At 45.8% G+C, this 27,364-nt stretch overlaps 1 protein-coding gene across 1 annotated transcript in view; it reads left to right on the top strand.

The window, feature by feature from the left end:
- FAM171A1 (family with sequence similarity 171 member A1) overlaps nt 1-26,852 on the top strand; it is a 125,254-nt gene extending 98,402 nt beyond the window's left edge. Inside the window, exons 6-8 of the mRNA XM_082649133.1 lie at nt 20,046-20,162; nt 23,255-23,369; nt 23,908-26,852. Of these exons, the coding sequence (XP_082505259.1) occupies nt 20,046-20,162; nt 23,255-23,369; nt 23,908-25,615 (1,940 nt within the window). The 3' untranslated portion in view covers nt 25,616-26,852. The remainder of the gene's footprint in view (nt 1-20,045; nt 20,163-23,254; nt 23,370-23,907) is intronic.
- Nucleotides 26,853-27,364: the final 512 nt, after the last annotated feature.

The raw sequence follows: 27,364 nt of genomic DNA, 5'->3' as shown, positions 1-27,364 counted from the left end.
CTGTACCATAGTTTGCTCAACTGTGAGATGGGGATAATAACAGTATCAATACCTAGTGCTGTTATGAAGAGTGTGTTTATCAGTCAGAGAAACAGAACCAGTAGGATGTGTGTGTGTGCGTATGTGTGTGTGTGTGTGAGAGAGAGAGAGAGAGAGAAAGGGAGAGAGAGAGAGAGAAAGGGAGAGAGAGAGAGAGAAAGGGAGAGAGATTTTACAGTATTGGCTTATGCACTTGAAGAGGCTGGCAAGTTCAAAATCTGCAGTGGCCCAGCAGACTGGAGACCCAGAGAAGAGTTGATGTTGCAGTTTGAATCCGAAGGGCCACGTGCTGGCAGAATTTCCTCTTCCTTGGAGGAGGTCAGCCTTTGCTTGAGGCCTTCAACTGATTGGATGAGGCCCACCTACAGGAAGCGTAATCTGCTTTACTCGGTCTACTGATTTAATTGTTAATCTCATCTTTAAAATACCTTCACAGCAACCTCCAGGCGCGTTTGATCAAATAGCTGGGTGCTGTGACCTAGCCAAGTTGACACATCAAATTAAGCACCCCAAGGAATAAATGAATTAATATTTGTAAGAAGCTCAGTTCAGTGCCTGGTACATGGTACACCCAAAGAGTTTATTCAGGGAACAAAGGTCTCCCCTCCTCTGCAGAAGGGTTTCTCAAACTGTGACCTCTAAACCACTTTCCCAGATTCCCGTTAGCCCAGATCGCTTTTTTTTTTTTTTTGCGGTACGTGGGCCTCTCACTGTTGCGGCGTCTCCCGTTGCGGAGCACAGGCTCCGGACGCGCAGGCTCAGCGGCCATGGCTCACGGGCACAGCTGCTCCGCGGCATGTGGGATCTTCCTGGACCGGGGCACGAACCCGCGTTCCCTGCATCGGCAGGCGGACTCTCAACCACTGCGCCACCAGGGAAGCCCCAGCCCAGATCTCTTGAAGTACTGTTTTCCATGTGCTGCTTCCACTTCTCGACCCACTGCAGTCCCGCTTCTACCTTCCGCTCTCCTGAAACCACAGTCATGAAGTTAAGCAGCAGCTGCCTGATGGTGGAATCAGGTGACCTCCTCATCCCCTTGGACGTGTCTGCAGCATCGGAGGGTTTCCTTTCTCTAGAGAGGAAGGCCCGCCTCCCTCGGCTCTGTGACTCAGTGTCCCTGGGGTCCTCGTCTCCTGTCATATGGGCTCTGCCCCACGCCCAGCTCCTGACTTCCTTTACATGCAGTTGCTGGGACATCCACCTGCCTCTCACACTCCCAAAGCCACCCCGTGCAACCACGTCTGCTCTCTGATCTGTGTTCCTGACTGTCTGTTAGGCCTCCATCTTCGGATGTCCTGCAGGAAACTCAGATTCACGTGCTTGACACGGACCCACTGACTCGCTTCACTTCAACCCCTACCCCTGTTCATTTCTGTGTGTTTCCTCTCTTGGTTAAGGGTGCCATCCACCAGACCATCCAAGTAGAAACCCCCGACTTATCCCCCATTTACTCTTTTGCTTCACCTCCCTGCCCCACCGGCAGCCACGTCTGCTCCCTTGCAAGGTCATGTTGATGTCAAATCAGCGTTTCTCCAACCTACCTTCTCCTCTCCTTCTCTGGTTACCTCTGTCTGGGTGCAGACTCTTCCCTGTTTTCTGGCCAATTCCTGCAGCCGTCTGCCTGTCTTCCTCTCTCCTTCCCTCCACCAGGACTTCTGGGTTGCTGCTTGGGCTGTCTTTCAGAAGCACAGACCCCTTTCCCACATGAGAACATCTCAGAGGTACTCGTCGTGAGGCTGTCCACGCTCGTTGGCACGGCACACAGATCTCTGCAGAGCTGGTCCCTGCCTAGCTCCCCAGCTCACTCCCAGCCTCTGTTCCCTGCACACCCTCCATCACTCCCACACCAAACCGTTTGCCGTTCCCTGGATGCGCCTGGGTCTCCCTCATCACTTGTCACATTGTGTGAGCAGGACCTTTCCTCTGAAATCCCTTTCTCCATGTGCTGGACAGTAGTTTGGTTTCTCTCGAGCATGTTGTCCATTCAGCAGCGGCACTAGAAGTCTGTGAAGACATGGCCTTGCAGTGTCTCAGTTATTATCTGTGTCCTCACTGAGTCTTCCTCATCTTTGAGTCTTCATGATCACACACAGTCCCTGGCAGTTGCTAGGTGTCTAAGCAGAATGTTTGCTAAATGATTGAATCAGATGGGGAGCTTTTATGTGTTCTAAGATTCAAGGCGGTTTAAGATATTACAATGTAACACTGGTACTTAGAGGCGGTTTAAGATATTACAATGTAACACTGGTACTTAGAGAATAGACATGTGGACACAGTGGGGGAAGGGAGGGTGGGATGAACTGGGAGATGGGGATTGACATATACATACTACCGTGCGTTAAGATAGATAGCCAGTTGGAACATGTTATAAAACATAGGAAGCTCAGCTCCGTGCTCTGTAATGACCTAGATGGGTGGAATGGGGGGAGGGGGTGGGAGGGAAGTCCAAGAGGGAGGGGATATATGTGTACCTGTAGCTGATTCACTTCATTGTACAGCAGAAACTAACACAACATTGTAAAGCAATTATACTCCAATTAAAAAAAAAAGATGACTCTATACACAGAATTTACCTTTACATATCTGTGTATATATATGTTTAATGAAAGAACGGTGCTTTGAGCACTTGTCTAGAGAGACAGCAGTTATATTGGATTTTCTCCATCCTGGAGCTTCCAACCCTGCTGCTATGATTCTACTCCTTCCTGCCTCTTCATTTTTGAATGTATATAGTTGAATATAGATAAATAAGGCTGGGGTATAAAAGGCTGTATTCCTAATACAGTGATGCTTTCACTAGAGAGTCGTACACAGATATGTCATAACAATATGGCACAGGTCTAGAGAAGCAGCATCCTTGCTCTCATTGGTTTATTTTGTATACAGCTCACAAACAACAAAAGTTTATATAAAAAAAATTTTTTTGATATCTATGGCCGACTGAATAATGCCCCCCCTGAATATCTCCACATCATAATCCCTGGACCCTGTGAATATGACCTTATATGATAGAGGGACTTTGCAGACGTGATTCAGTTATGAATCTTGAGATGGGGAAATTCTCTCGGATTATCCTCATGGGCCCACTGTAATCACAACGGTCTGTATAAGCAGGGTGCAGGAGGAATCAGAATCAGAGGAGATGGCAACGTAATGACGGAAGCAGCAATTGGAAGGATGCACTTTGAAAATGGAGGAAGGGGCCACAAGCGAAGGAACAGAGGCAGCCTTGAGAAGCTGAAAAAGGCACAGAAATGGATTCTTCATTCAGAGTCTCCAGAAAGAACCAGCCCTACTGATACCCTGACTTTAGCCCAGTGAAACTGATTTCAGACTGCTGACCTCTAGAGCAATAACGGAATAAATTTGTGTTGTTTTAAGCCCCTAAGTTTGTGGTAATTTATCACAGGCGCAAAAGGAAATTAATATACTATAGAAGTCAGTGAAAACAAAGAAATGTGCAGTGTTATAAAGACTCTGAAATATAAGTTATCCAATTTTCTACTTCCTCTCTGGAAATAATCCCCGTGGCATTATTCCTTTTGTCATTGAGAATCTCCATTGTGTCGTTGATCTCTTCCCACTTAAATGGTCTTTTTTAACTTAGCATCTACAGTGAAAAATGTAACTGCCAATTCCTGGCTCTAACAGATTGTATGTGTGCAGAGAAAAGCCAACATTTGGATAGTCATTCAGAAACGATCAAATGAATTAAAATATGTTTTCTGAAAACTTTAAGATTGGATGGACATTTCAAAGAAACCATATGTTCTTTAACTCACTAAACTCAGTAGAAGCCTACATATTTCATAAGGGGTTTTCTGTTATGTGTAATCAATAATATCATTATTCAGGTAGAAATTAAATTATTGCAGTTAAATGAAAAGTTCCAAGAGTGTATTATAAGATCAGAAAAAAAAATAGGAACACATCTTAAGCACATAGCACTCACTGTTTACTAATTATCTGCTATTTATGATTAAGTCAAATATGATAATCACTTCTAACCAGTTTAGCACTTTAATTATCTACTTTTGAGGTATATCAAAGTAATTGCAATTTCAAAATGTTTAACAGCCAGAAATAGCAATTCATGAATCCATTAAGAATTTTTCGTCTAATTAAGTATTGCCAAACTATGGCCTGAAAGCTAAGAATGGTTTTTACATTTTTATTTATTTATTTTATATATTTTGATTGATTGATTGATTGACTGATTTATGGCTGCATTGGGTCTTTGTTGCTGTGCGCGGGCTTTCTCTAGTTGCGTGAGTGGGAGCCACCCTTCGTTGCAGTGTGCGGGCTTCTCACTGTGGTGGCTTCTCTTGTTGCAGAGCACAGGCTCTAGGCATGCGGGCTTCAGTAGTTGTGGCACGCGGGCTCAGTAGTTGTGGCTTGCGGGCTCTAGAGCACAGGCTCAGTAGTTGTGGCTCACGGACTTAGTTGCTACGCACCATGTGGGATCTTCCTGGACCAGGGATCGAACCCGTGTCCCCTGCGTTGGCAGGCAGATTCTTAACCACTGCAACACCAGGGAAGTCTGGTTTTTGCATTTTTAAATGTTTGAAGAAAGAATCAAAAGAAGAAGAGTATCTCATGACACATGAAAGTTAGATGAAAAGTAAGCATCCCTGAATCAATTTTTATTGGGTGCTGTGGACTGAATGTTTGTATTCCCCCCCCACAAAATTTGCATGTTGACATCCTAACCCCCAAAGCCATTAGTATTTGGAGGTTGGGCCTTTGGAGTTGATGAGGTGATGAGGGTGGAGGTCTCTTGAATGGGATTAGTGCCCTTATAACAGGGGCCCCAGAGAACTTTCTCCCGCCTTCCACATGTGAGGACACAGCAAGAAGGCATCATCCGTGAATCAATGATACAGGCTCTCTGTGGACACTGAATCAACCGGCACCTTGATCTTGGACTTCCCATCCTCCAGAACTGTGAGAAATGAATTTCTGTTGCTTGTAAGCCACCCAGTTTATTTTATTACAGCAACCCAAATGGAATAAGACATGGGAACCCAACCGTGCCTGTTGGTTCATTTGTGGTCTGTGAGTGTTTTTCCTACACCAGCAGAGTTTGAATAATTGCAGCAGAGAGTGTATGTTCTCGCAAACTGAAAAATATTTGCTACCTGGACTATTACAGAACATGTTTGTGACCCTCTGATCTGAGATACATTCAACAGGGAAGCTCTTACTAAAATGCAAGTGTATTCTCCATCTGCAGGGCCGAACAGCGTGCCTGATTCAGTCACAGTCTCTCTGTACTGTTATCCAGGCAGCCTTCCAGCATTTGGCCCCGAGGGACAGCTGATGCTCAGTGATAACACCTTGGTTATAGGGCACGATTTCAAACTCTTAAAGAAAAATGAAATTCTTTTTAAGTTCCATGGGACTTCTATTTGAAAAATAAATCCACATTTTAATGCTAACTCAAATACTTTCATTCCTGACTGCTGGATAACTGAAAGTTTACTCATGAGAGAAATGTAGAGGTACTTCTTTTCTTTTTTCTTTTTAGATTTCACATATCTGTGATATTATATGGTATTTGTCTTTCTCTGTTTGGCTTTCTTCACTTAGTATGATAATCTCTGGGTCCATCCATGTTGCCGCAAATGGCGTTATTTCATTCCTTTTTTATGGCTGAGTAATAGTCCATTGTGTGTGTGTATATATGTATGTATGTGTGTATATATGTATGTATGTATATATATACACACGCACATATATGTGTGTATATATATATACATACATACATATATATATATATATATATAAAAATACACACACACTACATCTTCTTTATCCATCCCTCTGTTGATGGACATTTAGGTTGTTCCCATGTCTTGGCTATTGTGAATAGTGCTGCAGTGAACATAGGGTGCATGTATCTTTCTGAATTACAGTTTTCTCAGGATATATGCCCAGGAGTGGGATTGCTGGGTCATATGGCAACTCTATCTATATTTAGTTTTTTGAGGACCCTCCATACTGTTCTCCATAGTGACTATCAATTTATATTCCCACCAGCAGTGCAGGAGGGTTCCCTTTTCTCCACACCCTCTCCAGCACCATTAGAGAGGATCAGTATTTGGTGCTATCATTTATCACAGTTTTCTTTTTCTTTTTTTTTTTAACGGCCACAGTTGTCTTTTTTTGGGGGGGGTGGGGGGAACAGGCAAAGAATTTCCCATTATAATAATGAGCATCTCTATATTTTAACCCACGTGTTCATCCGAGGGTGACCTAATAGATTAACAGTCTCCTAGAACGTAAGTAAAGTTGGATTTTGTTTCGTGTGTTACAGCGGTATGAACTGGCTGATTATGGTATGCACTCTCAGAAAAATGATTTTTTTTAGAAGCCTGACTTGCACATATTAGAATCGAAACTTTTGCCACATTTATGGGCAATGCTGATTTTGCTGACGCTACCGTGTTAAAATGCCACTGGATTTATGGTGCGAGGGAGGCCTCTGTTTAGTGAGTGTAAGTCTTTTCCTTTGAGGAATTACCAGATTTTTTAACCTAGATCTTCTAAAGGTGCTGTCTCTTTTGAAAAGTTGTACAGTGCCAGTGCCTGGGGCCTGGGTGTCCAGGCGTGTCTGAGGGGGTGGGATAAAGTGACCTTATCGGTCACGTTCAGGGGCCAGTGTAACCTTTGAAAGAAGCATCTCTCCTCCCCTAGTCTGGCAGGTGCAGTTTTGTGGGTCATGGTGAATGCACCTTAGCTGAGGCTTTCTGGACAGTACGAGATGGCGTGTCAGCTCAGCTTCACAGGCATTTACTCTCTTCAGCCTGTAACTGGGACAACAGATGGCTGTCCATGTCCTGGGTGGTGCCCTGGGGAATGGTCACTTATGAATAAGCAAACCAGGTCAGTGGTTTGAATTGAAAGTGACTGACTGACCTTGAGTGGCAGAGAAATCACGATTTAAGATCCTCTATGCAATAAGTTTCTGCTGTTTCACAATAAGTTATGTGGCTTGAAGACTCTCATTCTAATGAGGTGACAGAAATAAAAGCAGATTCCAAGTGAAGCTACATTGCAGGATCCAGTTTTAACTGCCTTCCCAGAATGCAGCCTGCAGAGTGGTGTGCGTTGCTATAGAAATGGTGGTTACTGAACCAGCTTCTTATCACGTATGGTGCACACGTATCGGGCCCTCAGCAATACCCGCTCATAATTGGCCTGTAGTGGATTCATCTCTGCATAGGTGATGAGCATTACTGCTGATGCTGTGCTCACTGAACTAGTCCTTTTAGGTAAGTCATGGCCAGCCTGCCCTTGAAGGTGGAGCTTGATTTAAAATACAGATCTAAGATTTTGTTCCATTTCATTGTTTTTCGGGGGGAGAAAGGGATGGGAGTTCTTAAAGCACTAAATTCTGTTTGTCACTTTAAGAAAATGAAAATAGTATTACTGGTGTGTCTTTTTCTCTCTCATGAGCCATGCGTCTTACATAGGAGGTGACATATTGCCATGCAGAGGTGTAGTGATTGAATTACAAGAATGAACTGTAGTGCATCGGGTGGGCAAAAGTTAGAACAAAAGAAGGGAGTTCATGTTTCTAACAGTTCAGTATGTATTTACATGTGTGATGTTAATTGTAGAACCATGTGTATCATCTTTATAATTTTTTTTTTGAAAAAGAACAGACTCAATAGTTAATGGAATCAAACAAAGAAGGAAGCAGACTTACCTGTCAAAGTACAATGTCAGTATATCCTTGAGAAAGATGATCTGAAATGGGTCTTCTGAGGATGAAGGTGATTTGTTAGAAACAAAGAAAGAATTCTCAGGAAGAGTCTCTATGTTCCCAGATGTTAAAATTGCCCATAAAAGTGAATTGGGCTTCCTTTAGATATAGGAGGGGAGAAGAAGATAATGTACCTGCAAAGAAAGCTGACTGAAGTGATGTAACAAATCAAAAAGAACCCTGAAGGTGTAGGACTTAATTTGGATAAACGATACCGGTCCGGCGAAAACTTTGGCCACAGATCTTGACTGCCAGGTGGCCAACAAACTGTGATCTGTTTTTCAGACACAGATTGGTGTCTTTTGACCACTCCGGACCATCAGCATCACAGTTGGGATATTCCACCCCTGCTGACCAAGTGGAACGGAGTCCGGCCACGGAACATGTGGGCTGTCCGTGGGGAGACCGAGTGCAGAATGATCTCAGAACATGGACATTTGTTTTCTGATGTTGCCTAGCAACTCAAAAAACACTGTCTAACACCAGTCCATTCCTAAAAATTGTTAAGCCTTTTGTGTTTGTAGCCATACGCCCCAACAGCAACAAAAAAGAGAATTTTTAGAAAACAACACCATCGCATTAGGTATATTGTGGCCATGGTTCAGGGCCGCTTTTGTTTTGAAACCTATTCTTAGAGACTTAATTTTTCTAAAGGATCCTTTTATATAGAATGAGAACTTCCCATGCTTGAGTTGCACAGAAACAGTTTTTGGAAAGCGTAACAAATGATGGTCGCCCGCTTTGCGGCCTTAGAGTGTATAGATCCACGTTCCTCCTAAAAGAAAATGTCTCATGTTATAGTCAGCCCTTAATTACCACTTACGGAATATTCACTTTGTGGATTATCTGTGGCAAGTGTGTATCCTCCAGTGACTTGCCCACCACCTGGAAGCCTCAGAGCTGCCTTGCTTTGCTACCACGTGGCCTGGATTTTAAGCACTGCATCTAACATGCTCGTTCTAAGATCAGCCTGGGTGAAAAATAACTAGGAAGGCAAAGCTGCCACATCATTTATTTTAAAACCAAATATTTTATAAATGTCTCCTGTTTTCAGTGATCTCCACTGGCATGGGTAATTAAAAGGTAAAATTATCTTTGATTTGAATATTGCACTGGTTGTACAGCATTTGGCAGGAGTGTATAGAACACAGGTAGCCTGTAGCCCAGCAATTGAGACAGCTTGGACATGAACAATGGCTCCTCTGGATCTTGAGCAAGCCCTTTAGCCTCTCAGGGCCTCAGTTTTCTCATCTATAAAATGGGCATAATAATAGCTATCATCCCCATCTCATAGAACTGTCGAGACTGGAGAGCCCTTACAGTGGTGCCTGGCACTGGGGAAAGTGCTCTCTAAATGTTAGCCCTTATTATAATCATCACTGCCCTTATACAGCCCATATGTAGTTTGTGCATTTTGGGTAAAGCGTGTTATAAGCAAGACAGACAAGTACAGTGAAGTCTTAGTGTCTTTAAATGGAATTTCCAGTCTCAGTGAAGGCTGCTTTGTAGCTGGTATGCCTGGACATCCAGTCTAATTGGTTGGTACTCTTGTTCTACTAGTTGTCCCATATTTTGAATGTCATTGCTGTCTCCCTGTTTCTAAATGACTCAAAGTTCAGAATAGGTGTTGCCTTTTAATTTGACTTGAGATAATGTACATAAAGCACCTAGCGCGTCGCCAGGCACGTATTAAGTTCTTAATATCGTGGTTCTTTTTACCCCTTCTCTTGAATCACCCCTTTAAAATTATTTGCATAAACACACATGCACATGCATACACAGAACACACACATCGAACCAACCCAGCCCACATAGAATGTGCTGCGTTAGAGGTTTCTGCAGAAGCGTGCTTGCTGGCTCTCATTATGACCCGCAGTGGAGTTGTACATGGCAGCCCCGCCATTTCACATGGTGGGCAGTTTGAAATACGCCTATATTGAAGGGGAAGAAAAATAGGAGCGTTTGGGGAAAGCCTTTTTTTGTCTACCCATTCTCAGCTGAGCTTATTCATTAGCAAAACAGGTGTGACCATAAACCAACATTTTTCATCACTGTGCTCAAAGCAGCCCTAGAGGTTGGGGGACTACATTCTTTCTTAATCAGAAAGAAGCCGAAATTCAGCACAGGGAAGTACCTGGCACACATGTACAGTATGCTGGGAAGGGAGAAGGGGAGACACAAAACATGGTTTCCTTCAGACTTCAAATCCTCTTCCTGTTCTAGAATCTCCGATTTTGGTGCATTCCTGCTTCTGTGCCAAGACTTAATGTGGCTTAATAGAATGATGGACTGGATCTGGGTTTACAAAACAACAATCCATTCCCAGATGTTTTGTTTGGCCCATACAGTCGATTTAGGGGCATTTATTTGTTTGTTGTGTTTTAATTTACTGTCAACATTTAAATATTGAAAGATTTCCTGAGGAATTCTGTTCTTGGCTTCTCTTTTTTTTTTGTTTTTTTTTTTTGCGGTACGTGGGCCTCTCACTGTTGTGGCCTCTCCCGTTGTGGAGCACAGGCTCCGGACGCGCAGGCTCAGCGGCCATGGCTCACGGGCCCAGCCGCTCCGCGGCATGTGGGATCTTCCCGGACCGGGGCACGAACCCTGCCCCGGCAGGCGGACTCTCAACCACTGCGCCACCAGGGATTGGCTTCTCTTTTTAAAAGTTGAACAATTCGTTCATTACAGCAGATAGATAGTAAACATCTTCTTTGTGCCAGATTCTACTCTGTCCTAGGCTCTTGGGATAAAGCAATTACAAAACAAGCCAGGGAAGGTCCCTGTAATTATGAAGTCTTTGTTCCAAATGGAGGAGACAGACAATGCACCAGTTTATTACTTCATTGGCATGAGTGCTATAAGACAGGTAAGCAGGGTGATGTCGGGGAGAATGGTTGGCTGGTCAGAGCCTATGGAGGAGTGATACTTGAGCTGAGATCCCAGAGATACCTCTGAGTCTAACATGGGAATGTCTTGGGGGGCAGCACATTCTGGGCAGAAAAAAAAAGGTCAACGCAAAGGTCTTAAGATTGGAACCAATTTGTCCACAACCACAGCAGCCAGTTCACTGAGAGGCACTGCCCCTTCAAGCATCTGGAACAAACTCAGATAAGTAAGTGTTTGTCAGCTCCCTGTCGGTAATCTGACAAGTGACTAGATTATTTCTGGAATATATTAGAAATATTTCTGAAGTTGCTTCAAGTACTGGCCCCCCAGTTGGTGTACCCCGGAAACATTGTGGGAAATGGTCTTAGGGTTTTCTGAAAGGGTCGCCACACGCCACAAAAGTGCAAACCATCTAGAGCTTTGCTACTCAAAGAGTGGTCTGTGGACGGGGAGATTGTTCCAACTGCAGGATCTCATGCTTTGCTCCAGACCCACTGGATCAGAATGTGCATTTTAACAAGATCTCCACTGCCACAAGCTCTTGAACAAGCACTGGTTGAGAGCATCTGACCGCATCTGTCCAGATGTTTGTCGCCTTCTCTGTTCCGCCACCCTTCGTTTTGAGCAGGTTTTCTAAATGCTGGGGATTTGTGGCTGTGCCTCCCAGAGTCCTGGTCTGGGTCCCCCACCCAGTCCCATCTGACATGTAATTGCAGGATGGATGTTGGATTTAGTGGGTAATGAACAAAATTTCTCTCCATATGGGCTTAATTAGCCAGTTCTCCGATGCTGCTTTCTGGAAATTTATACATACCTATCGTAAATTCAAAATTCTCTCATTAAATTTTATTAATGCTATTATGCATGCTGATACTTTTGGCCACCTATTTAAGGCATACGCTTTCTCTAGCTCTGCCAGAAGCGTTATGGTTTCCCATTACTGCTCTCTCCTAAAATTTGTTTCAGTAAGTCTTGTGATCGCTCAGCTAAAGCTGAAAGGGAAAAAAAAAAAATCAGTCACTTAGATTAAATTTATTTTTAAGAATCCATTCCTCAAAATTTACCCTAAAAATACCCAGGGAACATGCTGTAGCTGAATACAGATGCATTTCTTGTTTTAATTTCTAATAATTGATTATATCTGTGATTTTATGCTTTGAACAGAAGGTCATTGGTTGTAGTGTGTTGCCCTTAATTTTATTCTTGTTTAAACGGGTCCTGAAATGTACTTGCCGGAAGCTACAGGAATGCAACCATCTGTACAGGACTTTCACTCTTCAGTTCCATTGCTTTTAACAAGCATGGTTAGGTAATTGACCACCAGGTAAACACTTTGCAGTGTAATTAACAAGGAATGTATCCTCCTCACAGACTTCATGAAAAAATAATTCCAAAAAAGGGAACATAACTATTCAAAGGCATAGACTTTAATTTGGGAAAAAAAGAAGGCTACTCCACAATGTCATAAAAATTGACACTGTCGCTGTTTCTGCTCTACTGATTAATGTGACTTAAGGGCGGATGGACTTTTCTGGGTGATCTCGTCCCACTAAAGTTTTGTTAAAGCATGTGATAAAAGAGGCTCAGACCTTGACACTGCTAATCGTACATCTGGTAGAAAAATATAGTAGAGGTTATAGCTTAAGATAATGCAGATGGTAATCCTGGGAAATAAGTCTGTGCTGGTTTCTAGAGAAATCCAGCATATTCCGGAAGCTGGGGAACCCCTATGATTATAAGTAGCAATAATAGTAATAACTGTTCCCTGTGGATCTGAGCAGTACATACCCCTTAAGAGGACTGCCCTCAAATGAACTAATGCCCCCGCCATCCTGATCATTCAGCAAGAGTCACCACAGCCCAAGCGAGGAGACAGTCATTGGCCAAAACCAACAGCTGAAGGGCAGGACAGCAGAGGTTCCTACTGTCCAAATTCACGCGTGTGTCATGCATATATGTCTCACCTCTCGCCATGAACGTTCCCAAGTAGTTCACAGTGAACCATTAAGTCGTAGGAAGAGACATGGCTCTATTTCACAGAGTGAATATTCACCTTTTAATTGATAGAACTTTTTTGAGATGGGTTTTCTGCGTGGCTGTGGCATTTCTTCATGTCCCAGCGTACAGGCCTAGTAGAACTCACTGCAGCCTCTTTCAGGAAAAATACATCAGTTAGGATATGTTAGCTGCACAGGGTAGCAGAATCCCCAACTACAAGTGCTTAAATGATGAGACCATTTATTTATGTGACAAAGGAAGTGTGAAGCAGCCATCCCCCAGCTGGGCCATCCTCTGCGTGTCCTTGGGTCACACAACTGGAAAGTGGCAAAGCTGGGATTCACATGCGGGGTTATCTTAGGCCAGGCAAGTCGTCTATGCACTCATTCGGCCCTTGATCATACTGGACTTTTATCTGCCCGGTGTCCTGAGGTGTGGCATGGTCACAAGTCCCGGTATAAGAGCAATGACTTCTTTCTCTGTATATTGGCGAAGGTGCAAGATGCCAGCTTCAATGTGTAAAAGGGCAAGTTTTCACTTATAGTTTCCTTTTCAAAATCAGTAGTGCTCATCCTAACAGGGTTTTTCTGCTTGTTACCAAATGCTGAGATGAGCTCGTGCAGCTGATAAAATAGGGGCTTCTGGGCAGAATAAGTGAGCCAGGCAGAAAAAGCAAGGCAAATCTGATCCGTATCAGTTGTATTCTAATTAGACATTATATTTTTGGCCCTTTTTCATATTTTAGAGTTCTTTTCCCTTTCAATAGACATTTGTTTAAATTTTGAACTCAGTGTTGTTTATATTTTGCAAATAAAAGCTGCTTTCATTCCTGCTTGGTAACCAAGCAAGAAAACGGCACCCTTGGTGATCGCTAAGAGACTCCATCAGATCTTACAGACGAGCATAAGGCGTGTCTTTTCCAGCCTGTCAATTATTGTGTGTAATACTCATTGCAGTTAAATGTAGCTTCCAAGTTAAAATCTTGTGGTGCTTTATACACACAACGAACCTTGCCAGCAGAATACATAACTAACACGCTTTCAAAAGATGAGGGCAGGGGCTTCCCTGGTGGTCCAGTGGTAGAGAATCCGCCTTACAATGCAGGGGACGCGGGTTCGATCCCTGGTTAGGGAACTAAGATCCCACATGCTGTGCGGCAACTAAGCCCACGTGCCACAACTACTAAGCTCGAGAGCCTCAACTAGAGAGCCTACGTGCCGCAAACTACAGAGCTCACGCGCCTTGGAGCCTGCGCACCACAGCTAGAGAAGAGAAAACCTGTACGCCACAACTACAGAGAATCCTGCGCCGCAGCAAAAGATCCTGCATGCCTCAACAAAGATCTCGCGTGCTGCAACTAAGACCCAAGACAGCCAAAAATAAAATAAATGAGTAATAAACAAATCTTTAAAAAAATAATAATTAAAAAAAAAAAGATGAGGACGGTTTTTCAACAAAGTATTTCTCCTTGAAAAATCTTTCCATTGTGCAGGGTTTCACTCTAGAAAATAAGAATTCAGACAAAAACCTATCTGAGGAGGACTTCTCAAAAAGAATAAGAAAACAAATAATCCTGGAGAAATATTAAAATGAGGGTATCAAAAACCAGTTAAGGGCTTCCCTGGTGGCACAGTGGTTGAGAGTCCGCCTGACGATGCAGGGGACACAGGTTCGTGCCCTGGTCCGGGAAGATCCCACATGCCGTGGAGCGGCTGGGCCCGTGAGCCATGGTCGCTGAGCCTGTGCTCCGCAACGGGAGAGGCCACAAGAGAGGCCCGCGTACCGCAAAAAAAAAAAAAAAAAGAAAAAAATAAAACCTATCTGAGGATGTGTGTTGAAGAAACTTGGATTTAGCATATCTCTGTTCCACGTCTGGATTTGTCTCTCATGTGGCTGCCTGTGGAGTTTATTCTAGATGCAGTCTTTGCAGGTGGGTTATCTAGTCCCCAGTAGTAGGTGCCCCTGGTGGGGAGTTGGGGGTCATTGGTGGTGAGGAAGCAGAGCTGATAACAGAACCGCTGATAACAGTGTGTAGGAAGGGTGGGGGAGGGGAGGGGAGGGGAGGGGGGAGGAGCGAGGAAAACACATTTGTGGGTGGGAGTATTTAGCATAAGAGCAAACAACTTCGTTCCTCAGTAGGGACCTAAGCACATCAGTATTTTAGGACCAGCATCAGTTGATCACAATCATGACCCTGTATTATCATGAAAAACATCAAGATTATATTCAACTTTATAAGGCAGGAGTAAATGATACTTTTTAGAATTACAGAAAATTGCCTTTTCAAACTTTGGCAAATAAGACCCAAGTTCTGTAGAATAGCTTCCAAACCGTGTTCAGCAGATGTCTTGGGGGTTGCGCCGGGGGGGGCGGTTCTCGTCACTTGTTTGCAGAGAAGCTTGTCTTTTTTTTTTTTAATTTTTTAAAAAATAAATTTCTTTGTTTATTTTTGGCTGTATTGGGTCTTCATTGCTGCGTGCGGGCTTTCTCTAGTTGCAGCCAGCAGGGGACTCCTCGTTGCGGTGCGCGGGCTTCTCATTGCGGTGGCCTCTCTTGTTGCGGAGCATGGGCTCTAGAGCGCAGGCTCAGTAGTTGTGGCTCACGGGCTTAGTTGCTCCGTAGCATGTGGGATCTTCCTGGACCAGGGCTCGAACCCCTGTCCCCTGCATTGGCAGGCGGATTCCCAACCACTGCACCACCAGGGAAGTCCCGAGAAGCTTGTCTTTTATCTGTTTTATATATTAATTTCTTAATATAAAGGTTCCATTAAAGAGAAAGAGTTCAAATGCTTTGAAAGCTGATGATCTAGAAATTTCAGTACTGCGGAATTCATCCCTCGGTGATGCTAGAGGGATCGCTCTCCTACCTTCACACATAAGAGTCCCAGTAATGGACGCAGCACGGGGCTCCATCAGCACAGAGACGCACACGGCCGCCAGCCCGCCTGCTCCTGGCACACCCGCTTTACAGCCAGCCACCCTCCCTGGGCAGTGGCCGCCGTTAATGAAGGTGGCAGCCTGGCTGGGCTGGCGTTGTGGAGCACAAGGAAGCATGGCACCCTCCTCCTACCTGCACACCTTCACCAGGTGACCCACCTTGAGACCTGCCTGGACGGCCCGCTTGCGAAGAGCCCCGGGGAGTCGGCAGGAAGCCCCGTTATGCTGTTATGACCTCAGCAGCTGCCCTAATGTCCGGACCACAGAGGAGACAAGCTTATTGACCCTGGCAGCCCTACCAGCAGCTGTGATGACCAAGGGGTGTTCAGAGGCTGGCCCCACCCGGGAGGGAGGGGAACAAGCCAGTGGCCTTGCACTTGGAATTTTCTAAGCAGGAGCAACCCGGGTCTTCCCACAGAGATGGAAGGGACCCGCTCCTGGTACCCTGTCCGCGGGTCTGGCGGTCATATAACCTGCTCAACAAAAGAGACTCTCCAGAGGTCTGTTTGTCCGGCTGTCCGGTCACCAGTGACCATTCCCGGCGCTGGCTCTCCAGCCATGAGCACAAGAATCTCTTACGAGTGCGGAGGTTCCTCAGGTGGGAAAACAGCCTCACACCACAGCATCAGGATTTCAGAAATGAGAAGCATATGTTTCTAGTACACAATTCATTAATTCTTGTGTTCCCTGTAGCTAATTTCCTACACAGAAAGCTTGGAAATGGCTTTTGCCAATAACAACGTGATTGCCGAATCCCAAGACAGCGCTGCCCTTTATTCATTGTACACATGTATGTTTCACAGAAAACTTAGGCTGAAATAGATGCCTCTTTCCCAGCTGGCTTTGTTCCCTCTGGTCTGAAAGAGTAGAATCCCAAGCTTAACTGCATTTCCTGCCAGCCACACCCACCTTTGCACAGGAGGTCATCTGATATTATTCGAGGGGAAATGGGGAGTTTGCACGTCTGGCTTTCACCCTCAAGTACTGTCACGTTCCCACGCCACGGATGTGTCTGGGTGTTGAGAAGACAAAGGGAACATAGGATGAGGGTTAGCAACTTCGGCGAGGTATGCTTTGGAAAACGGGTGATGTAGTGACACGTGCCCTGGGGTCGCCGAGACCTGGAAGGTCCCTGCGCGCAGGAGGGACTCAGGATGGACACAGGATGTGACTTGAATCTTGAAGGGTGGGTAGATTTTTGGAAGAGAGGAAAAGCATGTGAGGTTGGAATAACAGTTGAGGGCAAAGTCACAGCCTCTGGTAAAAGTGTGTGTTGTGAGGACCAACCTGGGAAGAACTGGGGGTGGGGGCGGGTGGCCTTCCATTGCTAATGGCGCCGGAAGCCCTGCCCAGACGTCCCCAGTCTCTGTCCCTCCCGTTCCCCGGGCCAGTAACTTACCATGCCTCTGTGCATGCTATTCCCTCTTTTTTCTCTCTGCTCCTGGCCACCCTCCACCCCGGTGACAGTCCTGCCTGTTCACCGGAGCCCAGCTCGTCCCAGCCTTCTCTGCCCACCGCAAGAGGCACTCGTTCTTACTGAGCTCCCAAAGCAGCTTGTACTGCGCCTTTCCCTGGCTCTTCTGGCTCCCACAAGCATCACAGGCTGGACTTGCGGGCCTGTTAGCTGGGGGCGGGGTGTGTGTGTCCGTCCACCCTTTAGGCTTGTTCCCAGTGTAACTGGGAGGTGTTTTAAAAGTCCCTTTCCAGGGCTTCCCTGGTGGCGCAGTGGTTGAGAGTCCGCCTGCCGATGCAGGGGACCCGGGTTCGTGCCCCGGTCCGGGAAGATCCCACGTGCCGCAGAGCGGCTGGGCCCGTGAGCCATGGCCGCTGAGCCTGCGCGTCCGGAGCCTGTGTTCCGCAACGGGAGAGGCCACAACAGTGAGAGGCCCGCGTACAGGTTTTTAAAAAAAAAAAAGCCCGTTTCCAGTTGGCTGTGTCGTAGAAAGCCAAGGCGACTTAGCCATCCAGGTAGGTGGCTCGCCCTTGAGTGAGCGCTCAGGGCTCTGAGCTTCCAGCTGTTTTCCTCTGGTCGCCTTTAGCCTAACCTAATCTGCTCCACTTGAAGAGCAGTGACTCAAGAGGGAAACTGCAAACCAAAGAGTGCAGGCGGCTTCCTGGCTGATAGGAGATCCTGGCAGGGCCACTCCTGTGGGAGCGCGTGTGGGAGTGGGGTCGGGTGTGTAAGTCATGAGCTAAACAGCATGGGGTCCCCGAGGGGAAAACCGGAAGTGGTGGCAAACCATCCGTTCGCTGCCTTCAGGCGAGCTTTCTGACCCGACGCAGAACCACGTTAGCCGCCTGTGTCACATGCTCCCTGTTTCCATGTTCTCAGCAGCCCTGTGGAGTGAGTGATGCTCGGAGTGGCTGGACCACCTCTGGGTTGATGCTCTTCAGCACGTGAATCTGAAGTGAGCATCCTCATCCTCACTTTGGAAACCTTCCAGCGTATATTCTCGTCTCACTTGACTTGAAATCCTCTGGGGCCATGATTCAGCCTGTTGCAGGGGGCAGTCAGACTACGCAGGGCACCCGCTGACGCCTGGCCTCTTCCCATCTTCCTTCTTTGTTCACCTTCTGTCTTCGAGGATGAGGAGGGGGAGGAGGGGGAGGGGAGGAGATGGAGGAGGAAGAGGGGGAGGAGATGGAGGGGGAGGGGAGGAGGGCTGTGGGAGGCGTTGCTGGGGCACCTTTCCACCCCGTACATCTGAATGTTGCTATGGCAACTGATAGGCCCTAGGAAGTCTGCCAGGGGTTGCTTCTTTTCTCAGGAGGGAAAGAAAACTGCTCTTGCCACGTCGGTGATGTGTATACCTAGGAAAGGCAGGGATTTGGAGACTGGAAGGTGGAATATTTGGTGCACAGCTGGCGCATTTAGTCCCGGAGGGGACAGGATTCCACATGCAGCCATTTCAGGGGGTGGGTGATCATAGGAGGAACCCCGTGTGAGAGACCCGTGTCTCCGGGCTGGTGGGGACCTAGCCAGCAATCTCCCTTGCTCCCCGGCTCTCAAAGCAAGGTTCTCTGCAGGTGAGACAGGTGACAGCCAGGCAGCCTTGGGCGACCGGCTCCTGGAAACCTTACAAAGTAAAAAAGTTCTCAAACGCTGGCAGGTTTCGTAGGAGATGCGGCAGGGCAGAGTGGAAGAAATAGCACCGGCCTTGAGGCCAGACACACAGAGAGACCTAGTCTGCCCCTGCTCTGCCCTCTACCCCTGGGAGGCCTCGGAAGAGTTCCGTGTCTCACCAGTGTCCAGTGTCTAAAAGGGGAAAATAAGTCCTCCTCTGTAGGGTCGCTGTGAGAACCGTAGATAGCTTGTATAGGAAGCACATTGCTGCGACGGGCCAGCACACAGAGGTGCTCACTACTGTGAGATACTAGTTACAGTAGTGACTGAAGACAGCCCTAACTAGTATCTCACAGTAGTGACTGAAGACAGCCCTGACCTGGACGTACTCCATGTCTCCCAGCATCAGAACCAACTAGAAGCTTCTTAAAATACTCGCCTAAGCCAGTCTTATGGGTTGGAATTTGCAAAGATAGGACCAAGGAATCGATATACTTTTTTTAAACTTCCCGAAGCATATATGGAATCTAAAAAAGGTTCTGAAGTACCTAGGGGCAGGACAGGAATAAAGACGCAGACGTAGAGAATGGACTTGAGGCCACGGGGAAGGGGAAGGGTAAGCTGGGACGAAGTGAGAGAGTGGCATGGACATACATACACTACCAAACGTAAAATAGGTAGTGGGAAGCAGCCGCATAGCACAGGGAGATCAGCTCGGTGCTTTGTGTCCACCTAGAGGGGTGGGATAAGGAGGGTGGGAGGGAGACGCAAGAGGGAGGGATATGGGGATATATGTATACGTACAGCTGATTCACTTTGTTATAAGGCAGAAACTAACACACCATTGTAAAGCAATTATACTCCAATAAAGATGTTAAAAAAAAAAAAAAAAAAACTTCCCCAAGCAACTCTGATGTCACCAGTCTGCGATTCCAGAGAGGAAATCCGTTTATTTGCTTGAGGATGAAGACTATAAACAGAGCTGGAGTTTCCCCTCTTCTTTCTCGTCCCACCAGCCCTTTTCGTGCTACCTTTATTCTGCTTCTAAACCCCTAAGGCTTCCGGAGGAGATGGGACATGATGGTGGAGGAGTAAACTCCAAAAGCTTCTGCTAAAAGTATCTGCATTTGGAAGCAGGAACGTGTGATAAAGTGGCTGAAAGTCATTTAATCAGGAAGAAAAACAAGTTCGACTCTTTCCTGAAAGCGAAATGCAGTCCCTCCGTGAGAGCTGGACCCTTTTGGCTCTCTGATGGGTTCTAAACACGACACCGAAGGTGACTTGTACAATGAGCTTAAGCCTTAAATAGGAGTTTAGCGTGCACGTGGCTGAAGTTTTTTTCTGCATCCCACAGGAACGTGGCTGAAGAGTGGTCTCGGCCTCGTGCACCAGGAAGGCAGCCAGCTGACGTGGACATACATCGCCCCTCAGTTGGGGTACTGGGTGGCAGCCATGTCTCCTCCCAACCCAGGTAACAGGACCCCCGAAATCTGCAGTGATGGGAACCGATTCCTTTGAGGGTTCAGGCTAAGTGTGCTTTTGAAAGCGATGTCAGCAGGGAGATCAGATCTTCCTTAAGTATGGTTGAAAGTGTGAAAAAGCAAATGAGGAGTCAAAGGTTTTTCCTGGGGGTTGGGGGAGTTCTGGTTGGAACTCTCCCATCCAGGATAAGAATCATGCATAGAAAATAGCCTTGTCTCGAATCTCTGTTTTGCTCAGACAGCTGCCGTAGGGAATTCTTAATCTAAAGCCCACAGAGGCGGGTCAGACCTCCTCCCTAATTTCTGAAACAGCTGTGGCCTGGTGCAAGAGAACACGTAGTATAAGGCAATCACTAGAGGGACCAGCAGAAAGTCACCATTGGAGGCTTCTTGGGGCAAAACCCTTGATCGGGCATTTCTGAAAGGCTTAAAAGGAAGCCTGTTTTATATCTAAAAGAATATTCATCTCCACGTAGGATACATGAATTAACTCATGTTTTTCACTGAAGTTTAATTTCACAAATATTTTGACTAAAAGTTTGGGGTTTTTTTTAACCGAACCATGCTGATTTATCCCTAGGAGTATTCTAGAATTGCTTTTTTCAAAATAGTCACCTTAGGAGAAGTCTTTCCAGTGGATGGCTTCCAGGACTCAAAATGCCTTTAGAACCTTTTTCCCCTGGACTGTCATCATTAGAGAAACTCTTCATAGGTGGCCAATCTTTTTGCCCAGAGGGTCCCTTTGATTTTTCTTAGACACATCTAAAAGTCACCCACCTCCAAGGCTGGTGAATAAAGTAGGTAATTGAGCTAGGTCAACATGTGCTGTGATTAAAAGTTGTCTCGTCAATTAACCATGAAGGCAGTTTCAAAATGGGAGTCCAAAATACTTTACCAATGGAATCATCACTGGGATGAACACTTAGACTCCCAAAGTAACTAATTTGATGGAGGCCAACCCTAGATGGGTGTTGAAAAGTCAGTTACATTTACTTGATAGTCCAGTCCTGGGAAAATGTACACTTCACATCTGGGTTATAAAACTATGCGTTTCCCTTTACTGTATGGTTCTTGTAGCCACGTAGGCATGAACCACCTACAGAAATGCCTCAGTCTCCAAATCTGAAATATCTAGAATATGATTATAAGTAAGGTAAGAAAGAAAAAAAAGTCCTTAAGTACCAAAGTAGAGACCACAAAGCCGTGCATTAAAGTTAACTTTTATTTTAGATCTATTTCAAAGAACCATGGCGATCGGTGTTCCTATCATGCGACAGATTAATAGATACTTTTGTAAAGAGGGGAAGAAGAACTGCTAGATGTAGGTCGACCCAAGCTTCCTGAGAGCAGTGAAGGAAGAGACAAAAAGCCATAAAAAGCACACATAGTACAGCCCTGACGGCATTTAACGTAGAAATGTGTATATTGGTAACCACACAGCCGTCACTTATATTAAAACAAATTACAGTGATGCTGTGCTTTTGTGAGCCCAAAACCAACAAGAAAATAGAGTTTTCTCTTTCATTCTCTGGTTAAGAAGGAAATGAAGTATGACTGTGAAGTTTGTCAAGATTTCCACTGGCAGAAGTTAAAATAATAGCATTTTAAGTACTTAAAAGGACCAAGCTTCAGTTATTTGGAAATGATTTTTATGTGTACCCCAGATTTCTTGGTGACCCCTGCCAAGGCATTACATATGTCTGTGGGGTTGTCTCTGTGTCAAAAAAAAGAAAAAAAAAAGTTTCTCTGAACAATTCAGGCGGTAGATAGTTGTCAGTAATTTCCCCCCCCACAAAAAAAAGTTTCTCTGAACAATTAAGGCGGTAGGTAGTTGTCAGTAATTTTTCCAAAAAAAAAAAGTTTCTCTGAACAATTAAGGCGGTAGATAGTTGTCAGTAATTTTTCCAACTTTTGTAAATATTCACCCTCACCCCGTTGAAATGATTTGTAATTGGGAGAGAATGATGTCATCTTTTGAACTTAAGTAATGTCACTATTTTCAAAAATCCAAAAGTCTCCTTGGATTTATCTAGCTTTTAAGAGATTTTTGAAGAAATCTGTCCCTTCGAATATAAAAAATCAATTAAGAAATGGGTGTTTATGGTGTTTAGTAATCATAACCTTGCTCCTCTGACATAATGTACGATCTAACCACATTCCTTCCTTCCCATCTTTTGGAGCACTGCCAAGATACCTGGACACCAATAGGTGCCCCAATATTGTAATTTGGGGAAGTTTTCGTTATTGCTGTCAATCCATTGTTAGCAACATTAAGATAGATTCTTACTACTATTGAACATAAGGAGTAAGTTAAACTACCTCTTGGGATTCTAATGTAAATTAAATCCCAATTTAATTTAATGGATTCTAATGGATTTTAATGTAGATTAAAAAGAAAATATGTTTACCTCTGATCACCTTGTCTGTAAGTTCTGGAAAGGTCTGTTGCCACATCAGGTTAGCCATTTTGAACAGATACTAGAGAGAAAGATGTTATTTTTTAAAAACAGGAGGCATTTTAGAAACCCTTGATACCCCTGTAATAAGCTGTGGATTATTTTTTTTAAGTCATAGAAATTTATTTCATACATTTCAACTGATTCATTTAGGCCAAGGGTTTAGGCCAATGATTACACAGTAATCATTGCCCAGGGAAAGTGAGAATCAAATTTCATGACTTTTTTTTTTTTCTTCTGCAGTATCATAAAATCCCCAGGTCTTCAGGCCATGTCTCTGAATGGATGAGTCCCCCTCATTATATGATCGTGCATCTAGTTTTCTTTTATTAAAAGATCACATATTTAGAATGATGAAAATGGTACCCAATGCTAAGGAAGGACCCTGGACACTGCACACAGAATTTGAGTACTCAGAGTGCTCTAGTGATGGTTGGGTTAATCCCTTTTCACTGAGGGAAGTGACGGTGATGCTGCAGGCACACCATCTAAAGGGTGTCTGCATCCGGCCGCCGCTCCACACCCCAGCCAATAAGAGCAAGGAAAACATCACGCTCTCAGTTCATCTCCCCTCTTTTTATTGAAAGGTTTTCACAAATCTCAAATGCCCTTTTCTGACTTTTTAGGTCCCGTTGTCACACAGGACATCGCCACGTATCACACGGTGTTTCTTTTGGCCATCTTGGGAGGAATGGCTTTCATTCTTTTGGTTTTGCTGTGTCTCCTTTTATATTATTGCAGGTAAAGTTTTACCATTGAGGCACTGTCTTTTTTAATTTGGAATTTCTTGCGCAAGCATTGATATCGAGGTCCCTTTCTGAGTCGAGGTCCTTTTTTTCTCATGAAAAAGTACCTAAGAACTGAACATCTGTCACGTAAGTTGCAAACAATGGGAGGCACACTGTAAAATGTTTCTTAGAAGGGCGGTCACAAAAAAATAAGTTGTCATGATTCGTTCAGAATAGTCCTACATGGTAATGAAGAGATGATATTCTCAAGGACACAGCAGAACTGTTCTTATTTTGATGCCTCATCTGATCGACTTGCAAGAAGGTTTATCGTCGACTCTGCTTTTGAATGGATAACTTGGATGTACTTGGGGTAAAATCTGCGACCCTCAGAATCAAACTAGGGCTGAGGGTGCGGGGTGAGAAGGCTTCTGGCTGCCAATTCATTGTGTTGTCTTGTTTCTTCCTGTGGGAATTGAGAATTAGGTTTCGACTTGAACCTTCACTGTTCTGAGAATCTTTAATCTTGGGGTTTGTATCTTTGATCGCAGGCGGAAGTGCTTGAAACCCCGCCAGCACCATAGAAAACTGCAACTTCCTGCCACCCTGGAGAGTACCAAAAGGGATCAGTCAACTTCCATGTCACACATCAACCTGCTGTTTTCTCGGCGGGAATCAGAATTCCCTGGCCCGCTCTCCGTCACCAGCCAGGGCCGCCCCCCCGACGCCCCGGGCTCAAAGGAGCTGATGAGCGGAGTCCATTTAGAGATGATGTCTTCCAGCGGGGAGGTGGACATGCACACGCCCATGCTGAAGCTCTCCTACAGCACCTCGCAGGAGTTCAGCTCTCGGGAGGAACTCCTGTCTCACAAGGAGGAGGATAAAAGCCAAATCTCCTTTGACAACCTGACACCGAGTGGGACGTTGGGAAAAGACTACTGTAAGTCGGTGGAGATGTTCCCCTTAAAGGCCAGGAAGTCTGTGGAAAGGGAAGGCTATGAGTCCCCCGGCAACAGTGACTACAGGAGGAATTACAATGCCATGCTCTCGCAGCCTTTATTTGAAAAGCAAGACAGAGACGGGCAGGCCTCCGTGACCCACATTTCCACAGGAAGTAAGCTCACCATTCAGGAACACATGTACCCCACGCCTTCATCTCCGGAGAAAGACCAGCTGATGGAACGCAGACCTACTGAATGTATGATGTCGCGATCAGTAGACCACCTGGAGAGACCTACCTCTTTCCCGCGGCCCGGCCAGCTGATCTGCTGCAGTTCCGTGGACCAGGTCAATGACAGCGTTTACAGGAAAGTATTACCCGCCTTGGTCATCCCGGCTCATTACATGAAACTCCCAGGGGACCATTCGTATGTGGGCCAGCCCCTGGTCGTCCCAGCCGACCAGCAGCTCGAGATCGAAAGACTGCAGGCCGAGCTCTCCAGCCCTCACGCGGGGATCTTCCCACACGCCTCCTCACAGATCCAGGCCCAGCCCTTATCTTGCCAGGCTATCTCGCAGCAGCACCTACAGGACGCGGGCACCCGGGAGTGGACCCCACAGAATGCATCCATGTCCGAGTCCCTCTCCATCCCGGCATCCCTGAACGACGCAGCCTTGGCTCAGATGAACAGCGAGGTCCAGCTACTGACCGAAAAGGCGCTGTTGGAACTTGGGGGTGGGAAGCCCCTTCCCCACCCTCGGGCCTGGTTCGTGTCCCTGGACGGCCGGTCCAATGCACACGTCAGACATTCCTACATTGATCTCCAAAGAGCTGGGAGGAACGGAAGCAATGATGCCAGTTTGGATTCTGGCGTGGATATGAATGAACCCAAATCTGCCCGAAAGGGAAGAGGAGACCCCTTGTCTCTGCCGCAGAACCGCCCACCGGTCCAGGAGCATGCGCAGAAAGAGCCGCGGGCCGCGGACAGCTCGGCCTACACGCAGCTCGTGTACCTGGACGACATGGACCAGAGCGGCAGCGAGGGCGGCACCGCGGTCGGGACGCCCGAGGACAGTGCTCTGCGGTGCCTGCTGGACGGCTCCAGCCGGAGAAGCGGCGGCCAGCTGCCCAGCCTGCAGGAGGAGACGACGAAACGAACCTCGGACGTCCCCCCGGCGCCATCGGCCAGTCCCGACAAGAGGCGATCCGCTCAGGAGGACGAGGACGACGAAGACGACGACGACGACCAGGGCGAAGGCAAGAAGAGCCCGTGGCAGAAACGGGAGGAGCGACCCCTGATGGCGTTCAACATCAAATGAGCGGCCCCGAGCCGCCCAACAGGGGGACTAGAATCCAGTTGCCAAAAATTCTTTCTTACGGAAGCGCTGACCTGTTTGCGGAGGAAGTGGAACCACGTCCACAGTGGGAAGTGGACTTTTTTCTGCAATTACCGTTTGCTGTCAAAGTGTTTGCAAGTAAAGTTCTTACTCAGAAGAAAGAATGCGTCGCCTCCAGGGAGATGGCCGAACGGAGTGTCAGAATGTCCGCGTCGTTCCCCGTACTTGATGTGTCCACCCCCGAGGACACCAAAAAACCACACGTGATGTCGCTGAGTTCTGATGATAACCTCAGTGCTCCCGCAGATTCTGGGAACAGATGAAACTCTTTTTGCATTGCTTGAATCAATTCTATCACAATAATGCTCCTGTGAAGTTATTATTGAGAAATTAGCTTGGCACTTAGTGTCTGGAGGTATGCATTATCTCAAAGGAAAACTATGCATCGCTGCTTCGTGGTCTTACTTTGCTTAGATTGTTGCTTTGGCTAGGTTTCGTTTCCGATTTGCTTTTGTTAAACACACACACACACACACACAGACACACACACACACACACAATTTGGTTGTAAGGAATCTATTCCTTCGTTTTCGCCTGTGGTTTATTTCGGTATCTCCTTTCAGGAACTTCTGAGTGTCACCTCTGAACATCCAAGCCTCTTAATGAAATCGTACTGAAGTTTTTATCAGCTGCCAGTCCTTCACTTCTGGTCCCATTAACTCCAAGTGCCTTTTTTACAGTGACAACAGACAGTCCCTTACTTGGCTTTTTTTTTCGTTTGTTTTTCTTAACTTCTTTCATTGAACTGCCTGGATTTTATAAAGTTATGAAACGATCCCCCTTTTCTTTCAACTGCATGCCGCCAAGTGCCCATTCGTGCTCCGAATTCTCATTTCAGCTCAGTGTATTCTGTCGTTCTCACGTGTGACGTGGATTCTGTTTAGCTAAGCTAGCCTAGAGGACACTTTAGCGATCCCCTTCCCTCCGCCATCCTTTTGGCCACTAGGCACCATTATGGTTTTATTGGCTGTTTGTATATATGGTTACGTATTAACTCTGGAATCCTATGGGCTGAGCTTGCTTACCAAACACAGAGTATGGGCTGAGCAAGAAGACTGAATGTGACTATTAAACAAATCTTATGTACTATCCAAAAGTGCCAGAATGATTCTTCTGTGCATTCTCCTTAAAGAGCTGCTTGGTTATCCAAAAATGAAAACTCAGAATAAACTCTTAAACAGAAACCTGTCTTGTGGTCCTTTTCATTCATTCTGAGCCATAATTGGTTTTAGAGTCGCCATTAAGAATGCTCTCTTCATCCCTTGGCAGTCTGGAAGGCCAGTTGTTGGATTTATATTCAAAGGCTAACACATGGTGGGGGGAGGGATACATTGGGAGATTGGGATTGACATATACACACTGCTATAGATAAAATAGGTAACTAATAATGCCCTACTCTATAGTACAGGGAACTCTTCTCAATACTCTGTAATGGCCTATATGGGAAAAGAATCTAAAAAAGAGTGGATATATGTGTACGTATAACCGATTCACTTTGCTGTACAGGAGAACTAACACAACGTTGTAAATCAACTCCGATAAAAAACAAACAAACAAAAAAGACTAACACATAGATGCCTCGGAGTTGACATGATGGTTAAATCCTAAAAATCCACCTTGCTGTTTAATTTCATTCAAGAATACAAGGTAACATTTTATTGTGTTTCCGCA

The sequence above is a fragment of the Grampus griseus genome, assembly GCF_964374135.1.
Source record: "Grampus griseus genome assembly, chromosome: 2".
Lineage (NCBI taxonomy): Eukaryota > Metazoa > Chordata > Mammalia > Artiodactyla > Delphinidae > Grampus > Grampus griseus.
Note: the sequence above shows the minus strand (reverse complement) of the source record. Positions and strands in the feature narration are given on the sequence as shown.